Below are 24,522 nucleotides of genomic sequence, written 5' to 3' on the forward strand. Positions count from 1 at the left end.
GCCGCATCTGCAACCTACACCACAGCTCACGGCAACGCCGGATCGTTAACCCACTGAGCAAGGGCAGGGACCGAACCCGCAACCTCATGGTTCCTAGTCGGATTCGTCAACCACTGCGCCACGACGGGAACTCCCCTGATGGCTTTTTTGAGCAATGTCTTTACTTACAGCAATCTCCCAATGTCCCCTAAATTTCCCTCTTATCTGTGGTCCTTTATTGGGACTTCAAAAAATACCTGTGTCTACTCCATCCCTATCCCCGTGACCTATTATTCAGCCTTAAAAGGGAAGGAAATTCTCACACTTGCTATAACGTGGATGAGCCTGGAAGAAATTATGCCAGGTGAAATAAGCCAGTCGCAAAAGGACAAAGACTGTGATCATTCCACTTATGCGAGGCAGCTAGAGTAGCCATAGTCACAGAGGTCTCTCTGCGAGAGACTAGAATGTGGATACCAGGGACTGAGGGGGAGGGAGGAGGGCAGGAATGGGAGTTACTATTTTTTGGGTACAGAGTTTCAGTTTTGCAGGAGGAAAAGAGCCCTGGAGAGGAATGGTAGTGATGGTGGACCCATAACGAAGTACTTATTGCCACAGAACTGTATGCTTAAATATGGCTAAAATGGTAAATTTTATTTATTAATTACCACAATTTATTTATTTATTTGTTTGTTTTCTGGTCTTTTTGCCTTTTCTTGAGCTGCTCCCTCGGCATATGGAGGTTCCCAGGCTAGGGGTCGAATCAGAGCTGCAGGCCTGCACCACAGCCACAGCAACGCGGGATCCGAGCCGTGTCTGCGACCTAGACTACAGCTCATGGCAACCCCAGATCCTTAACCCACTGAGCAAGGCCAGGGATGGAACCCGCAACCTCATGGTTCCTAGTTGGATTCATTAACCACTGCGCCACGATGGGAGCTCCTCCGCAATTTAAAAAATAGGTGAAATGAAAAGAGTGACTCTAATTGTGAGTGTCCAGACTTCATTCCGGGCCCTTTCATCACCTGGATATAAATCTTAACAGTTTTGCCTTTGATAGAATAATTAGAGGGAACCAGTGCAAAGAAATTTGGAATAAGTTTCTAAAGAGTTACAAATTTCTGAAAATAATAGCTTAAAATTGATATTGAAACTAAAGAGGAATAACTATAAAATTCTGAATTCAGTATATAAGCAAAATTTATACAGGATTGGGGCAATGACTTATTTACATGAAAAAGATCTTGGGGTTTTCATTTCCAAAGTAACCCCATAGCACACACAAAAAAAATTATTTAAAAGATGAACATTTTCCTATTAGTAGAACTATGTTCAGATAAAAAGAAGTTAACAGTCGCCCTGTGCTCTGTGCTGATCAGAAAATACTGGGGCATCAAACACTCTCTTCTGTTCTTGGTGTTGTAATTTTAAGGAGTTTACAAACTTTACTAAAGCAGGATAAAACTGTGAGAACTGTTAGGGGAAACAAAACCAGATTTCATGAGTCTTGAGTGATGGACAAGGAGGTTGAGCCTGGGTAAAAGAAAATGAAGAGGAACAGGATAACTTGTTTTCAGCTATTGGAAAGGCTGGTATGTGAAATAGGGACTGTCTTTATTCTGGATTTACTCTTACGAGCAGACTTGGGATAGATGAAAAGCTAAGAGAAGCCTGATTCTTTGTGTGGCAGGATTTTCTAAATATTAGAACTGATGACATTCGATAGCATGGCCTCCATTACCCATGGCCGCCTATTGGGAACGCTGAAGAGCAGTAGGCTGGTTCTTTCCAACACCGCGATTCTAGCTTCAGTGTCTCAGTCTTGGCATCACGTTTGACTCCTCCCTCTTCTTCCCCCCAGTAGCTAATGACATCAGGGGGCTCTCCTTTTCTTCCTTCTCAGCCTTCTTGGCTTCACCCGCCACTTGGCAGCAGCCTCAGCTCCTCAACCCTGGATGCCTGGTGCCTGCTACCAGTCTGCTCTTCCAGCTTTGGGGCTGCTTGCTGCAATCCACTCTGCACGCCCCTGCTAGGCTCATTTTATAAAATATTTACCGTGTAATTCCTCTGATCAAGCCCAAAGAGTGGTTTCCCACTGCCTCCCATATTAAAACGAAATTTCTTTTCTTGGCTTTGGGGGCTATTCGTCTTTCCCTCTCTTTTCAGTTTCACATTCTATTATTCAAGTGATCTATTTTGGTTAAGCTGCTCCCTTTAACGTCAGCTGGCCTGACTGTCTTCACCTGTTCGTTCCCACGTCCATTCCCTTATTGATGTTGTTCCTCCGTGTGTCCCCACCCCTGGCCTTATCCTAGGAACGACCTCATGTACCACAGCCACCCCAGAATCTTTCCCAGCCATCCAAACTCACACCAATCTTTGCTTCCTCTCATTCTTTTAACAAATAGTTACTGATCCCTCTTAGGGTGCATGTTCTGTGCTAGATACCAGTGAACACATGAAAGTCAAGAAAAATTCAGTTCCTAGCTTCATGGAATGGGTGAGACAGAATAAATAATTGATATAAAGACACAAACAGGATGTTGTGCTACAAAGTGTGTGTGTGGGGGGGATGGGTGGGTATTTTGATGAGATAATCAGCAAAGGCCTTTCTGAGGAGGTAGTTAACAAATAAGCTGAGACCTGAAGGATGTGAAGGAGTCAGCTATTGGGAAGGGCCAAGAGCATGCCAGTGCAAGAAACCAGCATGTGTAAGAGTCCTGAGGCAGGAAGAGCTTGGCACACTGGAGACAGTGGAACTAGAATTGTTTGGCTGGAACACAGTGAGTAAGGGGAGAAGGGCATGAGGTGAAAAAGGAGAGTGTCTGGGGCCTGGTAAGCCCTATTTAAGTCTTGGATTTTATACCAATTATATTGGGAAGCCATTAAAAGGGTTTAAGGAAGGAATTGATGTATATGATTTATACTTTTTTTTTTTTTCTTTTTTGGCTGCCTCACGGTATGTGGAGCTCCCAAGCCAGGGATTAGATCCGAGCTGCAATTGCAAACTAAGTTGCAGCTGTGGCAAGACCAGATCCTTAATCCACTGTGCCAGCGGGGGATCAAACCTGCATCCCAACAGTCCCAAGATGCTGCCGATCCCATTGTGCCACAGCTTTGTACTTTTTAGCAACTTTGGCCACTAAATGGAGAATAGATGGAAGGAGAGCAAGAGCGGAAGTAGAAGTTAAGAAATGAATGAAATAGACCAAGTGAAAGATGGCAACTTCAACTAGAGTGATGGAGAGAAGTAGATGGATTTAAGATAGGTTTTGGAAATGAACATGAAAGGATGTGCTTGTAGCTTTACATGAGGAGTAAAGAGTCAAAAAGGACTCCTATGGGTCTGACATGATAGCTAGGTGGATGGAATGTATCATACACAATGGTGTATGCAGATGAGACTGGGGGGAAATTCAGAAGTTAAGTTTAAAACTTAAGTTTGAGGTGCTGGCAAGACACTCACAAGGCCAAGGTGCCAGTTGACTGTGAGTCTAGAACTCCTAAGAATAGGCTGAAAGAGAGAGAGAGAAATTGTAGACTTATGATCATGCAGATGGTATTGAGTGATTTGTGACTGGATGAATTAGAAGAGTAAGCAGAAGGCCTAGGGCCAAGCCCAGGGCATGTTTGTATGCTGATAGGAATAACCGAAAGGAAGGAAGGGGAGAGATTAATGATGCAGGAAGGGGTTCAGAGGCATGATCACAAGACCCATAACTGCCCTCTGCCTGTCCCTGGTCTGTCTGTATTGGATGGTTTAGTGATTGTTTCAGTATGGACCATGAACATGGAATATGGAAGGCTGAGAATAGAAGGTAGTCCTACCTTGCAGTCATTGCTAACACTTTTCAATTCGATGTAGGTTTTTTGTAGGCGGCTGTTAAACTTTCCTTTTACTCCACTCTACCCAGCACCATGCAGAATATAAGATAAATGCTTAATGCTTCTTACAAGGCCCTTGCTGAAACCATGGATTCTGTTATCAAACGCTAAAGATCACTTCTTTCCTGGGCCAAATGCTGCCTACTCCATACTTTGTATGGATGTGATCCTTGTTATTTCCTTATTGGTATTATTATACTTTTAAATAATAATGATTACATTTTAAAGATCTTGTGGACACTGAAAGAAAGGAAAAGAATTGTAGGGATTCGCTAGCCTCACAAGGAGAAAAACAATCTCATCTTTACGACAGTGTATTGACATTTCAAAACTGGCACTTAATTATTTACATACTGTAGTATATTAAAGGTGCATATACATCTGTACAAATAAATCTGTGTGTATAAACGTTTTTTAATAGCTCACCTACTGACAGGATAGAGAACTCCACCAAAGCCTGGGAGACCTTTTGCAGTTTGGAGAACAAAGTAAATCATGGCAATTCATGATCCCATCAATGCAATGGTGATGACTCAGTGTCTAGCAAGGTTCTGGGCTAGCCTGGGCTGTATTTGACACTGGGAACTGAGCAAGCCAGAGACCAGCGCTCCCGAGCTCTTAAAGCACAGCTGAAGCACGTGCTTAGATCACACAGATTTATGGGGACAGGCGGGAGGCTCCAGGAAAAGAAACTCATGGTGAAGCCGTGGGATTGTTTTGTGGGAAATGGGGAAAATGAAAGCTCCTGGAAGCTTGGCAAAGATGAGAAATAAACACAGGCTCCCAGGAGTCTTTCACAGAAAGAACTTGGGCTGTGGCAAAAAAAAAAAAAAAAAAAATCTTGAAAAGTTAAATTCACCCTCAACCCTAATTAATCAGACATGGATTACCACTGAGATTTATGCGTCCTTTGTGCCTTTGACCCTAGCTCTAGCCATGGGTGGTTGGCACAGAGCTGTGGGCAGGCTATATGAAGAACCGAATTTCCCAGGCTCACACCCCAACCCAGTTCTGCCCAGTTCTGTCCCCCTCCCCCCGCCGTAGGGAAGACCTGCACTTTCCTAAGGGTGAGTTTGTTTTGTTTTAACATGTTCTTCGGAACCCCAGGGTCCCTCATAATTGCTTCAGGCTCTGAGGGGGGATTTTGCAAGGGAAGTCTGTGTTCTTGTATGTCGGGTGAAATAACTATTTTTCTATGCTTTAAATATGTGTGAGAAACTAATTTCTGAATCTTGTCTTAATCTTCTTTCTGTGATCATATACTTACCTTCTTCCTCTAGCAGTACTGGTTGCCAAGCACAACTAAGCACTGAGCCAGAAAGTTAACAGTTGAAGTGGTTACCTATAGGCAGAAAACCGATCACGTCTGTTACAGTAACAGGGAGAGAGGCTTTTTTATTTACATAATCCTCATAGCATACCTTCCTAATTTATTATTTAACTTCCTCCAATAGAAAATATTTGGCCACAAACTGGTTTCTGTGCTTTATAAACTGTTGCTTTAAGTATGTCATTAAAATTTTACCAACAAATTAAGAGTCCATGACTTTTCTTAAATATAAGGGTTTGTGACTTTGGAAAAAAATTACTGGTTTGGGTTAGAGGAAAGAAAGTGGCAGTAGGGTCAAGTTATTTCAATGGCATAAGAAATATGATACAATTTGATTTTTTTTTTTTAAAGCAAAAGAGATGAATCTGTGAGTTTAAAGATTTTCTGGAAGTTTTTGCAAGGGATCTTCCTGTGGTTCTCTCACCTCACCCAAACCTGTCTTCCACACCTCAGCATAGTAATCTTTCTGCAGAGCCAATCTCATTGCCAGATACCCTTGCTGAAAACTTTGAAGTTCAGACTCCTTAGTGGGCTTCACCGGTTCTCCCATGACCTACTTGCTCTCTCTGGGCTTATTTCTTCTCTCTTCCTCCCTTGAAGAGCCCACGCCTTTTCAACAGGCAGGGCTTTGCTGCCCCCACTTCCTGTTTAAAAGCCCACCACCCCCTCTACCCGGAAGTGCTCCCTCCCTCAAGAGTAAATTCAAAACCACCTTTCGTGGAGGCTTCACCGTACCTTCCTCTCTGGTCTGTGGCACTCTGCCCACACCTTCACCGTGGCCCAATGATCATGTCATATTGAATGGTCGATTTACACACGCATTTCCTCCATTCCAGCCTTGGCACAGTTCTTGACACCCAATAGACACTGTCGAAATGGGTGCTGAATAAATGAGCCCTTGGGTTAAATACAGCTTTCCTTTCCTCTCAGTACTTTGAAAGGACTCAGAAAAGGAAAAGGAAGTGACTGAAGTGTAGACAGTTTAAACAGAATGCAGCAACCTCCTTGCCTGACACATGCCTGGCCACTGGGAAGGAGAAAGCAAGAATAAAGATAGAGACGAGGATTCCAACACTACTCTGGAGCTACTGGGATTTCTCTTGCTCACAACAGCCAAACCAGTTACTTCATTTGCAGGGCTTAGTACAAAATGGAAATGTAGGGCCTCTGTTCAAAGATGATTAAGAATTTCAACAAGTGATAGCAGAGCATTAAACCAAGCTGGGGCCTGCGCACTGGTCATACACCCAGGGAACCCCCTCCCCCTCCGCCCCAGATACATGGCAGTTTCATCACAATTACAGTATGAAGACTGTATAGGAGGTGTTCCTGTGTGGCTTAGCAGGTTAAAGATCCCAAGCTGCCACTGCAGTGGCTCAGGTCACTGCTGTGGTGTGGGATTGATCCCTGGCTCAGGAACTTCCATGTGCCCTGAGCATTGCCAAAAGAAAAAATTACAGGAGAACAGGGAGACTGGGAGAAATTTTGGATTAATTTATTTTTTTTATTTTTTATTTCATTTTTGTCTTTTTGCCATTTCTTGGGCCGCTCTCGCAGCATATGGGAGGTTCCCAGACTAGGCGTCTAATTGGAGCTGTAGCCACCGGTCTAGGCCAGAGCCACAGCAACGTGGGATCCGAGCCTTGTCTGCGACCTACACCATAGCTCACGGCAACGCCGGATCGTTAACCCACTGAGCAAGGGCAGGGATCGAACCCGCAACCTCATGGTTCCTAGTCGGATTCGTTAACCACTGCTCCACGAGGGGAACTCCCCGGATCAATTTTTTAAAAGAGTACCTGTAAAATATGTAAAATTATTTTAAAATTTATTTTCTCTTGCCCCAATCCTTCATAGATGCACTTCCAGTTATGTTTGCTTGTTTTCATTTTTAAGGGCCGATTCTTTTAAAGAATAAATCATTTTGTTTCACTTTGTTTCAGGGGAAATCCCACATACTCTTCATTAGTCCTTAAGAAACAACACGATGATCCACACCTCACAACTTACCCCAGCAATGAAATAACACATCATTATTCCTCTATTTAATCCCAACATTTTTTTGGGAGGGAGGCTGAGGTAGGAGAGACTGGCTGGGCTTTCTTGGGATTATGTTAACATGAAACGTCTTTATCACCCTTTTGCTGATTTTTAAAGAAAAAAAAATCTTGTACTGTTATTTCTCCATGCAAAAGCATCCAATCTCTCAAATGTGATTTTATTTCATAGCAAGATTGCAAATTAGAAACTGTCACATTTAAACCCTGAATTTATCAGGTGTCATCATGATGAAATGTTGGTATATGCTGATAATGTAGATGAAGATTGACGAAGGGAATCTTTGCAAAATTCCTTTGAAATGGGTAAACTGATTTGCACTGCTGCAAGTTCTCCAGCAGGGGGTGGCGTGCAGAGTGCCACATCCCCAGCGGCTCCCAGCAGGGGTCCACAAGGCTTCTGCCGCCTTTGGCTTCCTCCTTGGGCACTAGCAAAGGGACCACACACCATTAGTGACCACAGCAGATCAGATGCAGCAGGGAGTGAGGCTGCTCACGAAGCCGGACCACTGGACAAACGCCAGGGCTCTCATCTCATGCTCCCCATACTTAGCTGTTCCTGGTTCTCTTCTATTAATTCAAAGCCAGAGAAAATGGAATACGGCTAAATTCATGAAACAAAATCCTCATTTTTCTCTCCTACTTTCTCCACCATGTAATATTTTCACCACCCTGGACTATCTGAGAAGATCCGACTGTGCTAGAATTCTTAAACTAGTGAGCTCAATTTTCTCATTGGCGAAAGAGATGATTACTACCTACTTCCTAGGCCCCCTCAGAAATTAGCAAGAGAGTGCACGTGGGTGGAGGTGGCTGGTGGAGGAGGGGCTCAAATCAAATCTGGTCTGGGCCTCTTGTGTTACTGAGAAGGCAGGGCTGCTGAAGGTGGAAAACGAATCTCCAAACACTTCTCAGAGACAGAGATACACTTGTAGGCAAAACCTACACTGTGGAACACCAACAGAACCCAATTTGTACAAGTCTGCCTGCTGAGGACAGCGCACCTGCCGCTCCTCGCTTAAACTCTCACCTGAGAACAAACACCCAGAGATGCCCACTCACCCAGCTAAAGATGCCTACAACTCAGAGGAATACACACACCAGAACAAATCTTACTGCACAGAAACCCAAACAGCTGGTCCCTTAGACACGTATCTTGCAGGACACACACTAACAGGCTCAAGGCGTGTGTGTGTGGAAGTGAACTGTGTAGACAGAGCAGGGCAGGCAGCGAGGCGGGGAGGCAGAACAGACCACAAAAACCCACAGGCAGTGGAAACCCATGATTTGTAGGTACAGTAGTATTTTACCTTAACGAGATCCAGGGATATTTCACAGCTTTTCAAATGGTAAAAAGATAACTTTGGTCTTCTTACTTCACACCATTACACTGGCTCTCTCACAAAAATCCCTGGTAAGGACTCTGAATTGCCTCTAGAGGTGGGGCAGTGGGGACCAGGGTTGCTTTTCTGCCTACAGCTAGGACTTAATGACCGAGACAGGAACAATGCATGAGTTGTTCCTCAATAGCAAGGAATATGCTTCATCTGCAAAAGCACTTTTAATGTTTGTTTTGGTTTTTTTTGGGGGGGGGGGGGTGCTGCACACACAGCCTTCGCAAGTTCCTAGGCCGGGAAACGAATTCGAGGCACGATATGACCCAGGCCGCTACAGGGACAGTGCTGGATCCTTAACCACCTGAGCCACCAGGGTACTCTGCAAACTTTGATACTTCTTTTAGATACTTCTAACCTTCACCTTGTGGATCAACCCTGATACAAAGATGCTTCTGGGTCACATGGCAACTAATATGCCCAATACTAAACAAACAGGAATCCAAAGGACAGAAAAGGCAATTCCATTTTGTAAGAAACAATATATTTTATTTTTCTGACACCACAGCTCTGGTGAGTGGTTTTGTACCAAATTTAATGGAGGTTACACAGAACGTTTTACGCATGGGAGGGGGGGGAAGGGAAGGAACCACAAAATTAAAAACAAAAACAAAATCCCGGATAGCTTTTAGCATCTGTTCCACTCCCACGTTAATAAAATTCACTTGGAATTCCTAAGAAAAGGAGAACAGAAAACAAGATGGGCAGGGAAAGGAAGGCTGGGGAAGAAAAGACGAAGGGCGAAGACCATCGAGCATCCCAAAGACAGACCTTTCCCTCCTGGAGCCCGGATACCGCTCGGCTCGGAAGGCGAGGCTTTGTTAGATTTATTTCCCCAAAGTAACACCGTGTATTGCAGCTGCCAAAGGGAAAAGAGAGGAGGGAACCAGGGGGATCACCACTGGGGGACACAACAGGAGGAAACTCACTCAACCCAGAAGCTAGGGAAGGAGAGGGGAGGGAAAACAAGAGAAAAATGTGAAGGTGGGTCTGTAGGTTGGGAGAGACAGTGCCGAAGAGCACTTGAACTGAAAACCAAGTGTCCTAAGCGTCAGTATTTTTAAAAAGAAAAATCTTCCCCCTCCCCCCACCCCTCGCTGAACTTAGTTCCTTTTTTTGTGCTTTTCATTAATACTCTGCTCTGAGGTCGTAGTTTGGTTTTTCTATACACTGGAGTTGAAAGAAAATAGTCCAAAGGTCTGAAGATGGATTCTCCACCTAAAGTAAACAGCCCAGCATTCCTGTTCTCCTCTTGTCCCAAAGACTAAAGTCTCTGCTAAAATCCCTTTTACAATATAGTACAGTACACACACAAAAAAAATAAAGCCCAAAGCAAAAACAAAACCAGAAAAGAATCCTGGGAGAAGCCAGTCCAAAGGACGTAAACATACAGAGAACGGTGCAACATGTGACCCATGGCAATTCTCGAAGCACGGCTACAGATTCCCAAAAGTAGGTGCCATCATGGGATACCCAAGTCCACAAAAATAATTTTTAAAAAATAAATCTTAAAAAAAACACACCTGTTGATTAAATGAATAATTTGTTTTCAGATAAATCCATACATTCTCGAGTTCCCCCCTCCCCCAAAGCAGCCCTTGGGTCTCTGTTCTCCTATTGCATGACCAACAGTACTCCTGGAACTCCCTCAAAGCAGCTCTCAGGACCTGGAATCTCATCTTGACAAGGATCGGCACATCCAATCTTAGCAGCTTAAAACATCATGTTTCCTGGGTTGCCAGGTCCTTGGTTAAACCCACCCATGCCCACGTCAGCGGCCATGCCCCGGGGCCTCATCTGTGGGGGGATCATGATGTTCTGTTGGGGTCCCATCATGCCCTGCATGGACATCATCATGCCTGGAGAGCCCACAGGCCCAGGGTGGGTGTAGAGCCCTGCAGGCCCCCGATCCTTGCCAGGAATCATGCCCACAGCAGCAGCTGGATTGCTCATCAGGGTGGGCTGGCCAGGCATTGTAGATTGTGCTGGTGACATCATCCGATGGTGAGGTCCCATCATGCCTTGCTGGAGAAAGGCTGGTGGTCTCATTGGGTTGTGGCCTGGCATGGATGGAGCTGTACCAAGAGGGATGTCCGGAGTTCCCACTGGCCCTGGACCTCCCATGCCAGGTAACGCTAGTCCCATTCTGGGGGCTTGTTCGCCCATCATCCCCTGCATGTGCGAAAACCCAGGGCCAGGACCCTGGGGCTGTTTACGGCCTGGGACTTCCCCTCGAGGGAAATATTGCAGTGTCTGGCTAGGCTTCTCAGATGGAATAATGCGAGACAGATCAAACTCGGGTATTCCGGTGGCTCCAGGTCGGATGACCTCCTGTAGATCTGGGTCTGTAAACACTGAAGGCATGCTGTTCCCCAGGACAGCGAAGGAGTCGGGACCCCCTGGGCCTCCAGGCTTGCAAAGTGCTGCATCTGCTGAACTTTGGGGCAGGTTGCTGGGGCGGCCGAGGGGCCCCTCTCCTGGGAAACCCATCCCTCCTGGGAAGTTGCCCTGCCCCCCACTGGGGCCATTGTGAGGGAATGGAACCTGCTGCGGAGGAGACTGTACTGGAGGGAAGCCCTGGGGGAAACCCATCCGTCCTTGAGGTACCATCGGAGGCTCCTGGGACCCATGCCCCATGATAGGATTGTGTGACATCAAGCCAGGCCCCATTGGGACCCCATGAGGAGGTATGTTGGGTCCCATGGCATTCGGAGAGGGCATCTGATTGGAGTGAGAAAGTGGCTGGGTCATTCCCATTGGGCTGAGGGTTGGCATTGGAACCACGGGGTTTGGACCTGAAATTCGAGGATTCTGTGTATTAATGCCCATTCCTAGAAAAATAAAGATATCAAAGGAATCAACTTAACCGAAGGCAACTGGGAAAAACTGTAATAAATCAAATTAACAAATTAACTGTGCGTCAAATGTGCATGGTACCATGCCAAGAAAACACACAATGAATAAACTCTGCCCTCAATACTGTTGTAATACATTTTTTGGCACACAAACCAGCAGCTCTACCAAGAAATATACTGTTGAGTCTCAAACTGTATGACATAAACATATAAAGAAGACGGCTACAAAGTAAAGTCTCCTGTGTGAAAAGTTACAAGTTAACCTACAAATGAGCAAATGAGTATCGTTTTCTTCACTGGAGACATTTTACAGAGAAGAAAACTATTTGCCCGGATGATCTAGGATGGTCCTCTTCGGAAAAAGAGGATTAATCAGTCCTTCAAGTCCAAGAACTGGATAAAATAGTCATGAGGGAATCAAACAGGCCTTTTTCAGTTGCTACTTGGCATCACTATTTTATATCACCTTACAGAGATTGCACTTCGACCTCGCAGGTGATATGAAACGGTAAAGAAAACTTTCAATGGAAAGGGAAAACACACAGGTTCTAGTATCATCCCTGGGACATTTAAATATCTGGTCTCTTCTTGGAGTTACCACTGCGTATGGTAAGGATGGTGCCTGTGTTAACCACAGAACATCCCTAACCTGACTGATGCTAAAGCAAGAGGATTCCTAACAATCTGGACAGAGCATCAGAAACGGCTGAAAAGTCTGTCTCTTCAATGACCACTTTCACCACCCAGGTCATTTCCTGTTAGTGAGTTGGGGGATGGGAGGTGGAAAAGTGAAGCAGCACAGAATGAGCAGGGAAAGGAGGAATTTTGTTTCCTCTCTATTCCTAAAGTGCTTCTCTAGGAAATAGGGGCTTTCCACTGTCTGAAATCCTGTGGCTGCTTGTGGTTTGAGGCAGCCCTTCCAGGAAAATACTTGAGGACTAAAGACATTCCAGTCAGCCATGCTAAAAAGATACTGCTTTCTATCTTGCTCCAGGAGGACACCCCTCCACCCCCTGCCAAAAAAAAAAAAAAGCTTCCAGGCAGAGAAGCATCAGACCTTTATAAGAAAGTGAGAAGAACTATAAAGAAACCTGCTTTCTGATCAATAAATACTGAATTAAGTTAATTTAAAAAATAATCAGGAGTTCCCATTGTGCACAGCAGAAACGAATCTGACTGGCATCCATGAGGTTGCAGGTTTGATCCCTGGCCTGGCTCAATGATCCAGGATCTGGCATTGCTGTGAGCTGTGGTGTAGGTTGCAGAAGCAGCTCAGATCCTGAGTTGCTGTGGCTGTGGCTGTGGCTGTGGCTGTGGCTGTGGCCGGCAGCTGCAGCTCTGACCTGACCCTGAACTTCCATATGCTGTGGGTGTGGCCCTAAAAAGCCAAAAAAAAAAAAAAAAATTCTCTTCTGCTAGGCAAGATACTTTAATTCTATTGAAATCAACTTAGATGGTATACTTTTTCAATCTGGTGAACTTCCAGCTATGGGGGTCTATAGCCAACAAGAAAACACTTCAAGAAGCTTTCCTTTTGTTCAGCACTAGCTCCATTAGCCTATCTCCATGATTTCTTACCTGGCATATTATTCATTGATGGCAAGTTGGGAGAACGAGCTGGAGGGGAGTCGTCATCCGAGCTGGCCACGGTCTTGATGGCATCGTGGTATAATGGGGTAGAACTGGGCATTGCAAACTTGGACATTCGAGACATCATAATAGACAGCGGGTTCTGGGAAAGGGTCGGCTCTGGAGGCATGGTGTAAGGTGTACTAGAGGGAAGACTTCCCGGGATACTCACAGAGGCAGGCTGGCTGGCTGTGGGAGGTGGGGGGCCACCTAGGAGAAGAAAGCCAAAGAAAACACAGGGCAGGGAATTAGATTCCTCTTGAAGGCTACTGGGCCTATGATTATGAACCAGCAGGGCCAGGAATGAGACAGATGAACAGGACAGTGTTATTAGACCCAGGACATGAATCATCAATCTTCTAGTCAAGCTCCGTGTGTGTGCAGAGGGAGACTGCGGTGTGTGGTAGAGGTGACGGTTCAGGGGGTGGGAGGAGAGAGGCACCAAGAATGCGTTAGAAATGCTCGTTCATACTTGGGAACAACATGGGCTGCAGACAACAGTTTCACTGCAAAGAGTGGGAAATAAGTGGCTCTCTTTCCCCTGGCAGTCACAGTTCAGAATTCAACTTGGGGGTTAGTACGCCAGGAAGCCAGACAAGCACTCTCACCCCAGGTACTAACCCAACCAGCCTACACATGCTCTTGATGAATTTCCACCACCAAGATGTTGGAACCAAAAAGGTCTGAGGGGGCGGCTCCACTGTACTGTTTTTGTGAACTGCTACCCAACAGAGAGACACACTTTAGCTTGGTAGGATAAATCTCCTAGCTTATTCTGATTCTAGTCTTTCTCCAGTGGAGCCAGCGCAGACCTAGTATTTACACCTCAGGGCTCATCTTCCACTGACCACCTATGGTCCCAAAACCACCATCATCAGTGAGAGCATCTCCTAGGAAGAAAATACTAATAAATTGTAGTTGATCTGTGAGAATAGCAGTCTACCAAGAAGAAGGTTTTGGTCACCGTTTCCATGGTCAACACGTATTTGCGAGAACCACTCATGTCTCTCAGCAGCCTCCCTTCTTTGCCTGGGATGATACCCAGACTCTCCTGACATGAGGGCCGCCCTCTGAAGTGGGTGGATCTAGTATTGAAAGAAGCCACATTCACCCACAGTTAAGACGTTTTATTTCACCAACGTGAATGCACTGTGCAAATATAAGTCACCCAGCGAAATGACATATATTTCCCCTTTTCCTCCCACTCCTATCTGATAAACATTCTGCACTGAGAGCCCATGTATTCTCGCCAGGATGGGACACTTGTACATAAACGCCGTGGAAGTACCAATTACACACCCTGACACAAATACGTCCACCTTGGCAAAGGCCGCCTCCTCTGGTTGCACAACCAGGTTAAGACACCAGTTTTCTTAGAGTATGTAAACCAGGCTGTTGCAATCCCTGGCTCTAAGGTGCGAGTGTGAGGACGAAAGCATACTGACCTGACTCCACACTTCCCAGCATGGCTGGGGAGGCCATGGTGAGGGGCGCTTTATGGTTGGGAGGGATCCCGGGACTCTGAAGGGGAGGTTTTGGAGAGGAGGTCCATCCAGGTGACGGGGCGGGAAGTGATGGAGACTTGAGGTGAACAGGCGAAGCAGCAGCAGACCCCAAGACAGGGGGGGACTTAATGGAAGCAGCAGCAGCTGGGCCCGCCAGCATGCCTGCCAGCTGCGATGGAGTCTGGGGGGACTTGAGGTTCCCCGAGGGCGAGCCCAGCATCGGTGACTGGACTTGGCGCATTGTGGGAGATTTCAGGGGGTTAATGCCTGGGGAATGCACCTGGCTGCCTGCCACAGAGATATCCAAGGGCTTCCGCCCCAGGCCGCGCTGAACCGGAGGAGCTGTGTTGAGGCTAGTGGGGTTACTGGAAGGGTTGAGAGGTAGTGGTGGCATGTGACTGAGCCGGCTGTTAGTCCTTTGGTCGGGCCCAATTGGTTCTCTGAGGTTCCGCAAGCCACTGCTGCTGCCTGGACCCTGAGACATGGGGAGGAATGGCCTGGGGCCCATGCCATACTCTTGCTGAGGGTGCTCGCCAAACGGCAGGGGCACCATCTTCTGCTGGGCAGGCAGCACGTCTGCACCGCCCGCGCGGAGTTTCAGCATCTCCTCAGGGCCCGCCCCAGCCTCTCTCATCTTCTGAGGTATCATCTGAGAGTTGGATCCAATGCTGACACTTAGACTGACATCTCCCTTCATCCCACTGGGAACCATCCCAAACTCAAGTTCCCGACCTGGTCCCATCTGGGGGGGCATTCCTTTTGGAAAGTCTCCCCTGGAGGGGCTCAGAGGGCCCTCCACTGGTATTCGAGGGAAGATGGGATTACTCCCAGGCTCCATGTGTCGCTGAGCGCCTGGGATCATCCTGTTCATCTCCAAGCTGGGCCTGATGCCTTCCATGCTCATCCCCGGGGGCAGACCCAGCTGCTTCTCTGCCAGCTGCTGTTGAAACATCTCTTCAGACAATCCTTGGGGGTTTGGGAAGCGCTCCCCTCGGCCAGGACCACTGAAGACGCCCTGGCCAGGCGGGAAGTTTCGACCGTCTGGGATTTTTGGCACATCGTCTGGCCAACTGACTCCAGAAAGACCTGGTCTAGATGCCGGGTTGGGGACGTTTGGCCCCTCCATTTCAGAGTTGATCATTCCTGCAAATCCGGGGAGGCGCATCTGGCCCCCTGGCATGTTGGGGTGGGGGGCCATGGCCCTCGGGGGCAGGGAATGCGGCATGTTGATCCCATCAGCAAAGGGCTCCGCACCACCAGGCCCCCAGCCCTCACCAGGGGTCATCTGGTACGGGGGAGGGGGCCCACGGACCACCCCCCGAGGCCCGTGCTGATGGACCATCATGTCCTGCAGGGAGCACTGCTGCACGACCACCTGCTCCTGCTTCCTCCTCTTCTCCTCGTAGAACTCCTGCTGCAGTTTCAGCCACGCTATCTGCTCAGGGGTCATATGATCCAGGTGGTCAGGTCCGATGGGCCCAGACTGGGAGTTCATGGAAGGTGGAACCATTTCATCTGGAGGAAAGGGCACCTCTCTATGTCCTTGAGGGCCAAATGGAGCTCCCATGTCTGTCCGGGGCCCAGGTCCCTTACCTAGGCTTTGGGATTGAGCCATCATGGCCTGTATCGGCCCTTCTGGCTTTTTCTGAGGTCCATCTAATACCCCAGTATTCTGCTGGGGCCCCCCACCCTGTCCTCCCGTGAATTCCTTCTCATCAGGGAAAAGCATGCGTTGGATGTCTCTAAGCGTCTGTAAGGAGCGCTCCCGGTGCTCCAGCTGCTCCTGAGACAGCCCGTCGGGGTTCTCTCCCAGCACGGGGGGCTCCCCACTGGACACTGGTGGAGGCGGGGGGGCTTTGGGATCTGCTGAAGAGCTATTGCTCCCCTGGGAGACAGGGGTCACTGCGCGGTTGTTGGGCGTCGAGTTTGGCCCGGTGCCATCTGGGGGCAGTGGAGTGGAGCTGGCAGGACTGCCGACGGAAGGAATCAGCTTGTTTTCTACCCCAGGACTCTCCCGGTCCAGGGGCCTCGGGGGAGCGGCAGGCTTGGGTGCTGGTGCCGGAACGGGTGGAGTTGGCTGCAGCCTGGTGTTCTGCGAAGAACTCTGGTCCTGGCTGGCTGAAGCTGGAGGCTGTGGTGGGAGAGGTTTCGGATCATTCCGAAGGGCAGATATCTGTGTGTTCTGAAGATGAACAAGGTTTTAAAAATCATTGGTCAACTGAATAGAACAATGAAAAGAGCAAGGTCTGTTATAAGGCTGGACCTGGTCACATCAATCTGGACTGACTCTCCTGCGAGAGGAACTGCCCAAGGACAACCCCGCTTTGGACATGAACACGTTTTGATTTTTTTTTCTCTTGCACTTTATTGTCAAATGGCATATCCTCTTTCCTGGCTACAGATTAGATTTCAATAACTTTATAAGCATGCCAAGGGAGAGCCACGCCGCCAAAATGAATACATCTGAGTGTCTATTTCGAGGAACAGGTTTGCTATCACATGTCTACTATGTGCTTCTGATTCAGGGAGAGATTAGTTTCTCGGTATGTGGGAGGCTGTACCTAACACCTTTTTCTTTCCCCGAAAGTGTAACTGGGTATGCACACTTCTCACTGTCAGTCAAATGTCTGATGTTTTCAACTGAAACAGAAAGTGCTCATCACCCCCGGCTCTGTACTCTACCGGAATAGGCAGCAGGTACGGCCACTCTGTTGTGGAGACTCCTCTGGCATGGGGACTCGTGAAGGACTCCTCTCCTGGGAGTTTCCAGGGGGCCCGACAGCGCCGATTTCTGTTTTCAGTCTGTGATCACTGATTCCATATTTGATAAGAATTTGTACATTAACTGTAGTAAGATAATCTGCAGGCAGGAAGCATCTTTGGAGAAATCTGAGGCTATCTAGCTCCTGGTGTCTCCTGATCTGTTCTTTCCAATAGACAGCACGCTGCCTTTCCTACAGGCTGGGTGACTGCCCTATTATTATTACTATTATTTTTTTGTCTTTTGTCTTTTTTTTTTAGGGCCGCACCCCGTGGCATATGGAGGTTCTCGGGCTAGGGGTCTAACCTGAGCCATAGCTGCCGGCCTACACCACAGCCACAGCAATGCAGGATCCAAGCCATGTCTGCGACATACACCACAGCTCACAGCAACGCTGGATCCTTAACCCACTGAGCAAGGGCAGGGACCGAACCCGCAACCTCATGGTTCCCAGTCAGATTCATTTCCACTGCACCACGATGGGAACACCCCTATTATTTATTAAATACCGGTGCCATACCAAGTCCTGGGTAAAAGCATGCTCACTTACGGCAGGTGACTCAGATGCTGTCAGTGTCTGGGAGAGGGACGAATGATGTTCTGAGTCTACACCTCCGCGTTGCTGAAGGGCCCGGGGAGGGGCGGTACTGAGAAAGAGGAGGGCCCAGCCTACCAACTCCACCCTAGGGACCTCACCAGCCTCCAGTGAGCTGTGCCATCCTTTCTGATGTTCACATGCTCCTAACTTGCTCACTTAATCCAGCCTCTATTGCCAAACCCCTCGGACTCTTACCTCCCCGCCTACTCTCTGGAATGTTTACCGAGGTGCAAAAGTCTACAGGAAGCATTATGTGGATCCCTGAATATGAAGAGCTCACATTCTGTGGCTATGTACATAAATGTTTCACTTGGTGGCATTCTCCACACATCTGTGTCTGCAGACGGAGGAGACTGGTACGGGGAAGGCTGGCTGAGCCTGGAGGACTCTGGATGTCGCAGTGTCCTGTATGTCCCTGACTCCGTAACTGGAATGTGGAGGTCACCTTAATTTTTTCTCCAATGCCAGTTTAAGTTTGGTTTTGTTGGCCAGGCTTTGTTTGTTTGTTAAGGGTTTGATTTCCTAGAAGGTGACTGTGACAGAAAAAACAGTGCAGCACCACCCTTTTACTTTAGATTTGGAGCACTGGTGGCAGGACTTTTCCCAATTACCTCAACTCCTTTTCTGATCTTATTTTAGTACCAGAGAAAGTGGAAGTTACTATTAAGCTGTATTAAGTTTGGTCATGAGGTCAATAAAATGTTGATTTGAGCTGCAATGTGAATGCCAGGGTACAAAAGTATCGAATTGTCACTTGAGTTGTTCAATGTCATTTAACTTCTCCCATGTTTAAAACTCATCTCAGCCTTAGATTTAATGCTTCCTAAAGGTATCTTGAACCTCTAGTGGCCCCACAGCATTTAGAGCAATGCCTTGACAATGCAAGACAGAAGAACTATCTTTGGGTTGAATTTGGAATACTACATGTATTAAAACAACCACTATATGTGTTTCCTAGTGTAGTTTATAGTAGGTGCTTACGTTCCAGAGAGGAAACAGACTAACACTTACTGTAATTTTGGAAATATCAAGCAATTAAAAGCACTGAATGGTCCTCTCACTTTGAAATAAATAAGAATCATTTTGAAAGTCACTGAGACTAATTATAGTATTAGCAGCATGAACTCCAGTACTGCAGTTTTAGTTATTGCTTTTTCTGTGTTCTTCAATTAAGTCAAGAGTGTTCATTATTCTTCAAAATCCTACTCTGTACACAGGGTCTGAATTCAGAATTTCCCAGAGATGGTTACATGAAGGAAATACCAAATCTATATATCTCCTTTTTAATTTTGTACCTCTTCTCTTCTATTAATTCATCAATATATAAGCATGCTAGTAGAAAAGGCCAGTGCAGTGTGATATGCCTAAAACCACAATTACATAAAAAGCTCAGAATGTAGCTTATACCATTGAGTCTATCTCCCTATAGAACCGTTGTGTGCTGTTGGTGGAAATGTAAACTGGACTAGCTACTATGGAAAACAGTGTGGACATTCCACAAAAAATTAAAAATAGAATACAGGATCCAGCAATTCCACCCCTGGATATTTACCCAAAGAAAACAAAATACCAATTACAAAAGATATATGTACTCCAATGTTCGTTGCAGCACTATTTATAATAGCCAAGATATGGAAACAACCTAAGTGCCTATCAATAGATGAATAAAGAAGATACAGTGCATGTACATACACACACACACACACACACACACACACACACAGGAATATTACTTAGCCATAAGAAAGAATAAAATCTTGCCATTTTCAAAAACATGGATGGACCTAGAGGGTATTATGCTAAATGAAATAAGCTAGACAGAGAAAGGCAAATATCATATGATTTCACTTATATGTAGAATCTAAAAAACAAAGCAAATGAACAAACATAACTAAACAGAAACAGAATCATAGATAACAGAGAATAAACAAGTGGCTGACAGGGTAGGGGGATGGGTGGAGAAAAGATATACAGGTGAGGGAAATTCAGAGGTACAGTCTTTCAGTTACAAAATAAATGAGTCAAGGGTATGAAATACACAGTGTGGGGAATATAGTCAATAATTACGTAGTATATTTGTATAGTGATAGATGGTAACTACATTTATCATGGGGATCACTGAAATGTATAGACATATCGAATCACTATGTTGTATAACACAAACTAACAGAGTGTTGGAGGTCAATTATACTTTACAAACTCACAGAGAGATCAGATTTGTGGTTACCAAAGTTGGGGGTGGGGGCAGGGGTCACTGGAGGAAGACTGTCAAGACATACAAACTTCCAGTTATGGGATAAAGAAGTACTAGGAATATAATGTACAATATGATAAATACAATTAATGCTGCAGTATGTTATATATAAAAGTTGTTAAGAAAGTACATCACAGGGAAGAAATATATTTTTTTCTATTTCTTTAATTTTGCATCTTTAAGGGATGATGGCAATCATTCCGTGATGTACGTAAGTAATCGTTATGCTGTACACCTTTAACTTACATAGGGCTGTGTGTCAATTATATCTCAATAAAATCAGAAGAAGAAGAAAAAAGGACTATCTCCCTATCAGTGAAATTCACCATCTCCCACCTTTAGAGTCACTGTAGGACCTTTCAATCATTATTCTACATCTAAAATGACGTACCAGAGGGGCTGTGCTTCTGTCTGTCTTGCTGTTAGAGATGTTCTGGATGTGGAAAGAGACGATAGTGTCAACCTGGCCCTTCAACACAGCTTCCGCAGCTCTGCAAACACAGATGAGATGCACACACTAGGACTTGTTTCTATTCGCTAACTGTAATTCCAAAGTACTTTCACCTCAGATTGAACTGGTAAGAGAGAAGGAGAATTATACAGAACCACCAGCAACACTGAATGAGAAGAAATCAAGAGAAAAAGGCTTTCATTATTCATGTCTATCATTTACCATCAAACTTCTGAAATGAAAAGAGAGCCAGTAGTAAATCTCAAAAGAGGCACTGAAAAAAACCCAGGATTTTCTCCTTCAAACCAATCCACTGTAGTGGGTGTTTTATAGAGAATCTTAGTTCAAAATCCCAACCAAAGAGGGGTAAAATGAATTCTCAAAACACCTAATAATCATTCAAGGCTGTCAAGATTTACTCCATATTTTAATTTCTTTTTTTTTTTTTAAGGTGCAACCTATGGCATATGGAAATTCCCAGGCTTGGGGTCAAACTGGAGCTACAGCTGCTGCCCTAAGCCACAGCCACAGCAATGCCATATCCAAGCAGCATCAGCGACCTACACCACAGCTCACGGCAACACTGGATCCTTAACCCACCAAATGAGGCCAGGGACTGAACATGCATCCTCATGAATACTAGCTAGGTTCTTAACCCACTGAGCCACAATGGAAACTCCCATACATTTTAATTTTTTAAATCTTAAATGAAAATAAAAAAGGCAGAATACTATGTAGAGTATATCCACATTTTTTCTATAAATAAATATCCATTGATCTATCCATCCACTCACTAGAAACATAAGCACCAAAATGTTCACAGCAGTTATCTTTGAATTCCTGAGACTTTTTTCTTTTCAGTTATTTATATTTTCTAATTATTCTAAAATGGACATGTATTACTTATGTTATTTTAAAAAGAATTCTAAGCTGGAGTTCTCTGGTGGCTCAGTGGGTTAAGGATCCAGTGTTGTCACTGCTGTGGCTCTGGTTACTACTGTGGCATGGGTTTGATCCTTGGCCTGGGAACTTCTGCATGCTGCAAGCAGGGCCAAAAAAAAAAAAAAGAATATTAAGTTGCATAAAAGTGTTTGTTGTGTAACTGATCCCTTTCGTGTCTCAAAAAGTATATATATAAAAATTCCTGGGGGAGTTCCCCTGTGGCCTAGTGGTTAGGATTCAGCACTTTCACTGCTGCAACCAGGCTCAATCCCTGGTCTAAGAACTGAGATCCCACAACAAGCTGCTGCATGCAGTGGGGGAAGAAAAAAATTCTGGGAAGTTCCTGCTGTGACTCAGTGGGTTAGAAGTCTGACTGCAGAGGCTCAGGCCACTGGAGAAGCACAGTTTCAATCCCTGGCCCAGCCCAGTGGGTTAAAGGATCCAGCTTTGCTGCAGCTGTGGCTCTCATTTAATCCCTGGCTCAGGAACTTCTATATGCTGTGAGTAAGGCCATAAAATTAAAAAAAAAAAAAAAAATTCTGGAGGGAAAGCCAAGGAAATATCAACAATAGTTGCATCTGGGGAATAGGGGTAGGGAAATTTTATATTTTATTTTACCTTAACTTTAAGTAATAATACAAGTGTTAACTTTAAGTAATAATACAAGTGGGCAAAAAAAAAGCATCAATCTTCAATGGGAGTAAGAACTCAGATGCACAGACAATGCAAGCCACACCAACAGCCAGACATAGCCATCAACTTACTTATTGGCCATCTCAGTAGAAAACACATACACCACTTTGGCGGGAGTCTTCTGAGCAGGTGTAGGCTCTGCGGCAGTAGTCTGGCCATGGGAGGGGGTGGAAGACCTGGGGGCTGTAGCATTTGACGGGGTCATCGAGTGTGGTGTGTGCTGGGAATCCTGGGATTTTATGTGGTCAGCAGAATTACATTCTAAAAGAATGAAAAGATTCATGTCACAGAAAGAATCAAACTTTTTTTCTGCCAGCATTTATAGTATCATAACACAAACACCTTGAGAATTTCAAGGAGGAAGTCCCTTCTACTCATAAAAATACAAATACATTTCTCCTTCAAGGGCTAATGACAGAACACTCTTCCCCCACCTCTTTACTTCTTTACTACTACTACGCATCCTTCAGGTGTGAGCACCAATGCCCCTCCTTCCTGGAAACCCCTTTGGAACCTCTTGGACTAGATGCCCTTGCTAATCGAAACCACAGCCCCCTAACTTCCCTTCTTTTTTTTTTTTTTGTCTTTTGTCTTTGTTGTTGTTGTTGCTATTTCTTGGGCCGCTCCCACGGCATATGGAGGTTCCCAGGCTAGGGGATGAATCGGAGCTGTAGCCACCGGCCTACGCCAGAGCCACAGCAACGTGGGATCCGAGCCACGTCTGCAACCTACATCACAGCTCACAGCAACGCCGGATCATCAACCCACTGAGCAAGGGCAGGGACCGAACCCGCAACCTCATGGTTCCTAGTCGGATTCGTTAACCACTGCGCCACGACGGGAACGCCCTAACTTCCCTTCTTTCAGCATTTATCACATTGTATTGTAATTGCTAAATGATCTGCTGTCTAGGTGCATTCAAACCCTTGAGGACAGCAACTGTTTCTGTCTTGCTGACCATGGTGCCCCCAGTACCCAGCACAGTGCTGGCGCTCATAACAGGCTTCCCACAAACCCCTGAAGAAGACAGGAAAGCTTTCTTTTCTAACTTGGGTTGGGCAGTCACCTTCCACTCCTTGAGTACTAGTTTCATGTTCCTGCCGGCAGTTAAGGTTTTTTATTTTATGTTAGGAGGGAAAAAGCCTAAAACCACAGCCATTGGTCCCACACCCTTCCTGGCTCACTTCACTTTGGTGCCTACCACAGGTAGCCACTCTCCTGCCACAGGGAAACTGGCTGTGACAGACCTGGCCTAGTGCCAGGGCTGCTTCTTATGCCTATGACTCTGGCAAAATGGTAGCCAGTGTGCACAAAACCCAAGTCTTGAAGGATTAATCTGATGGAGAAGAGGAGTTGTCAGAAAAACTGCTCCAATGTGGGCATCGGCATAGACAAACTAGAGGTGCTGGCTTGACGCTTAAGTACAAAGAGCATGGAGGTCAGAAACATCCGTAAGAACATGGTCAGGGCTGTGGAACATCCTGAAACACATCCTCAAGAATAAGAACTCAGCAAGGTGGTTCTGAACTATTCTCTAGTAGGAAAAGGACCAGAAAAAGTTCCACCCTAAACTGTGAGAACTCCTGAGTCTGATACCTCCTCTCCCCACTTGGCTGCTATTAGGCTCTGCGGCATCCGCCAAGGTCAGGAGCCTTCCCTCAGGCACACCTACTTCCCTCTGAGTCTCAAAGATCTTATAGACATACCTTTCATGTCAGAGTCATCGTTTGGAGTCCCAGGATCTCTCTGATCAAAGGAGTCGGCGGAAATACTTCGCTCCCTTTTCCCCTTGCCCTTGGCACCATTTCCAGCCCCATTCTTCAGCCCCATGCTCCCACCTGGGCCAGGGAGTGCTTTAGGGGTATGGCCCCCACTCTTGGAGTCACAGGGGGATGGCTGGGATTGGCTGGCTGAGCCCCCCTGTTTACCCTGATTGGAGAATTTGGGATCCAGCTGGGGGTTTCCAGATGGGGACATCACTGTAGGGGGACGGACCATCACCTCCTGCTTTGACTTAGGGCTACTAAAAGAGACAGATAACAAAGGGAGATCAGACACCAGATACAGATGGTCAGCACAATCGGGGAGAAGCAATTTCTATCATAGGTCAAAGAGACCTGGAGTCACCACCCCACCTTTCACCGCAGCCACCTGCTTGTTCCCTCCACCTCTGCTCTCATCTCAGAGCT

At 46.2% G+C, this 24,522-nt stretch overlaps 1 protein-coding gene across 8 annotated transcripts in view; it reads right to left on the reverse strand.

Moving 5' to 3' along the window:
• Positions 1-9,112: 9,112 nt before the first annotated feature.
• BCL9 (BCL9 transcription coactivator) overlaps positions 9,113-24,522 on the reverse strand; it is an 88,586-nt gene continuing 73,176 nt past the window's right edge. For 5 of the 8 annotated variants that reach the window (XM_047784840.1, XM_047784841.1, XM_047784845.1 and 2 more), the window contains 6 exons: positions 24,040-24,356; positions 22,405-22,594; positions 20,639-20,738; positions 14,575-16,816; positions 13,079-13,339; positions 9,113-11,476 (listed from right to left, as the gene is read on the reverse strand). In XM_047784840.1, the coding sequence (XP_047640796.1) occupies positions 10,359-11,476; positions 13,079-13,339; positions 14,575-16,816; positions 20,639-20,738; positions 22,405-22,594; positions 24,040-24,356 (4,228 nt within the window). In that variant the 3' untranslated portion in view covers positions 9,113-10,358. The remainder of the gene's footprint in view (positions 11,477-13,078; positions 13,340-14,574; positions 16,817-20,638; positions 20,739-22,404; positions 22,595-24,039; positions 24,357-24,522) is intronic. The other 3 variants (XM_047784844.1, XM_047784846.1, XM_047784847.1) reach the window with 3 other exon arrangements.

Source organism: Phacochoerus africanus, chromosome 6 (assembly GCF_016906955.1).
Source record: "Phacochoerus africanus isolate WHEZ1 chromosome 6, ROS_Pafr_v1, whole genome shotgun sequence".
NCBI classification, from domain to species: domain Eukaryota; kingdom Metazoa; phylum Chordata; class Mammalia; order Artiodactyla; family Suidae; genus Phacochoerus; species Phacochoerus africanus.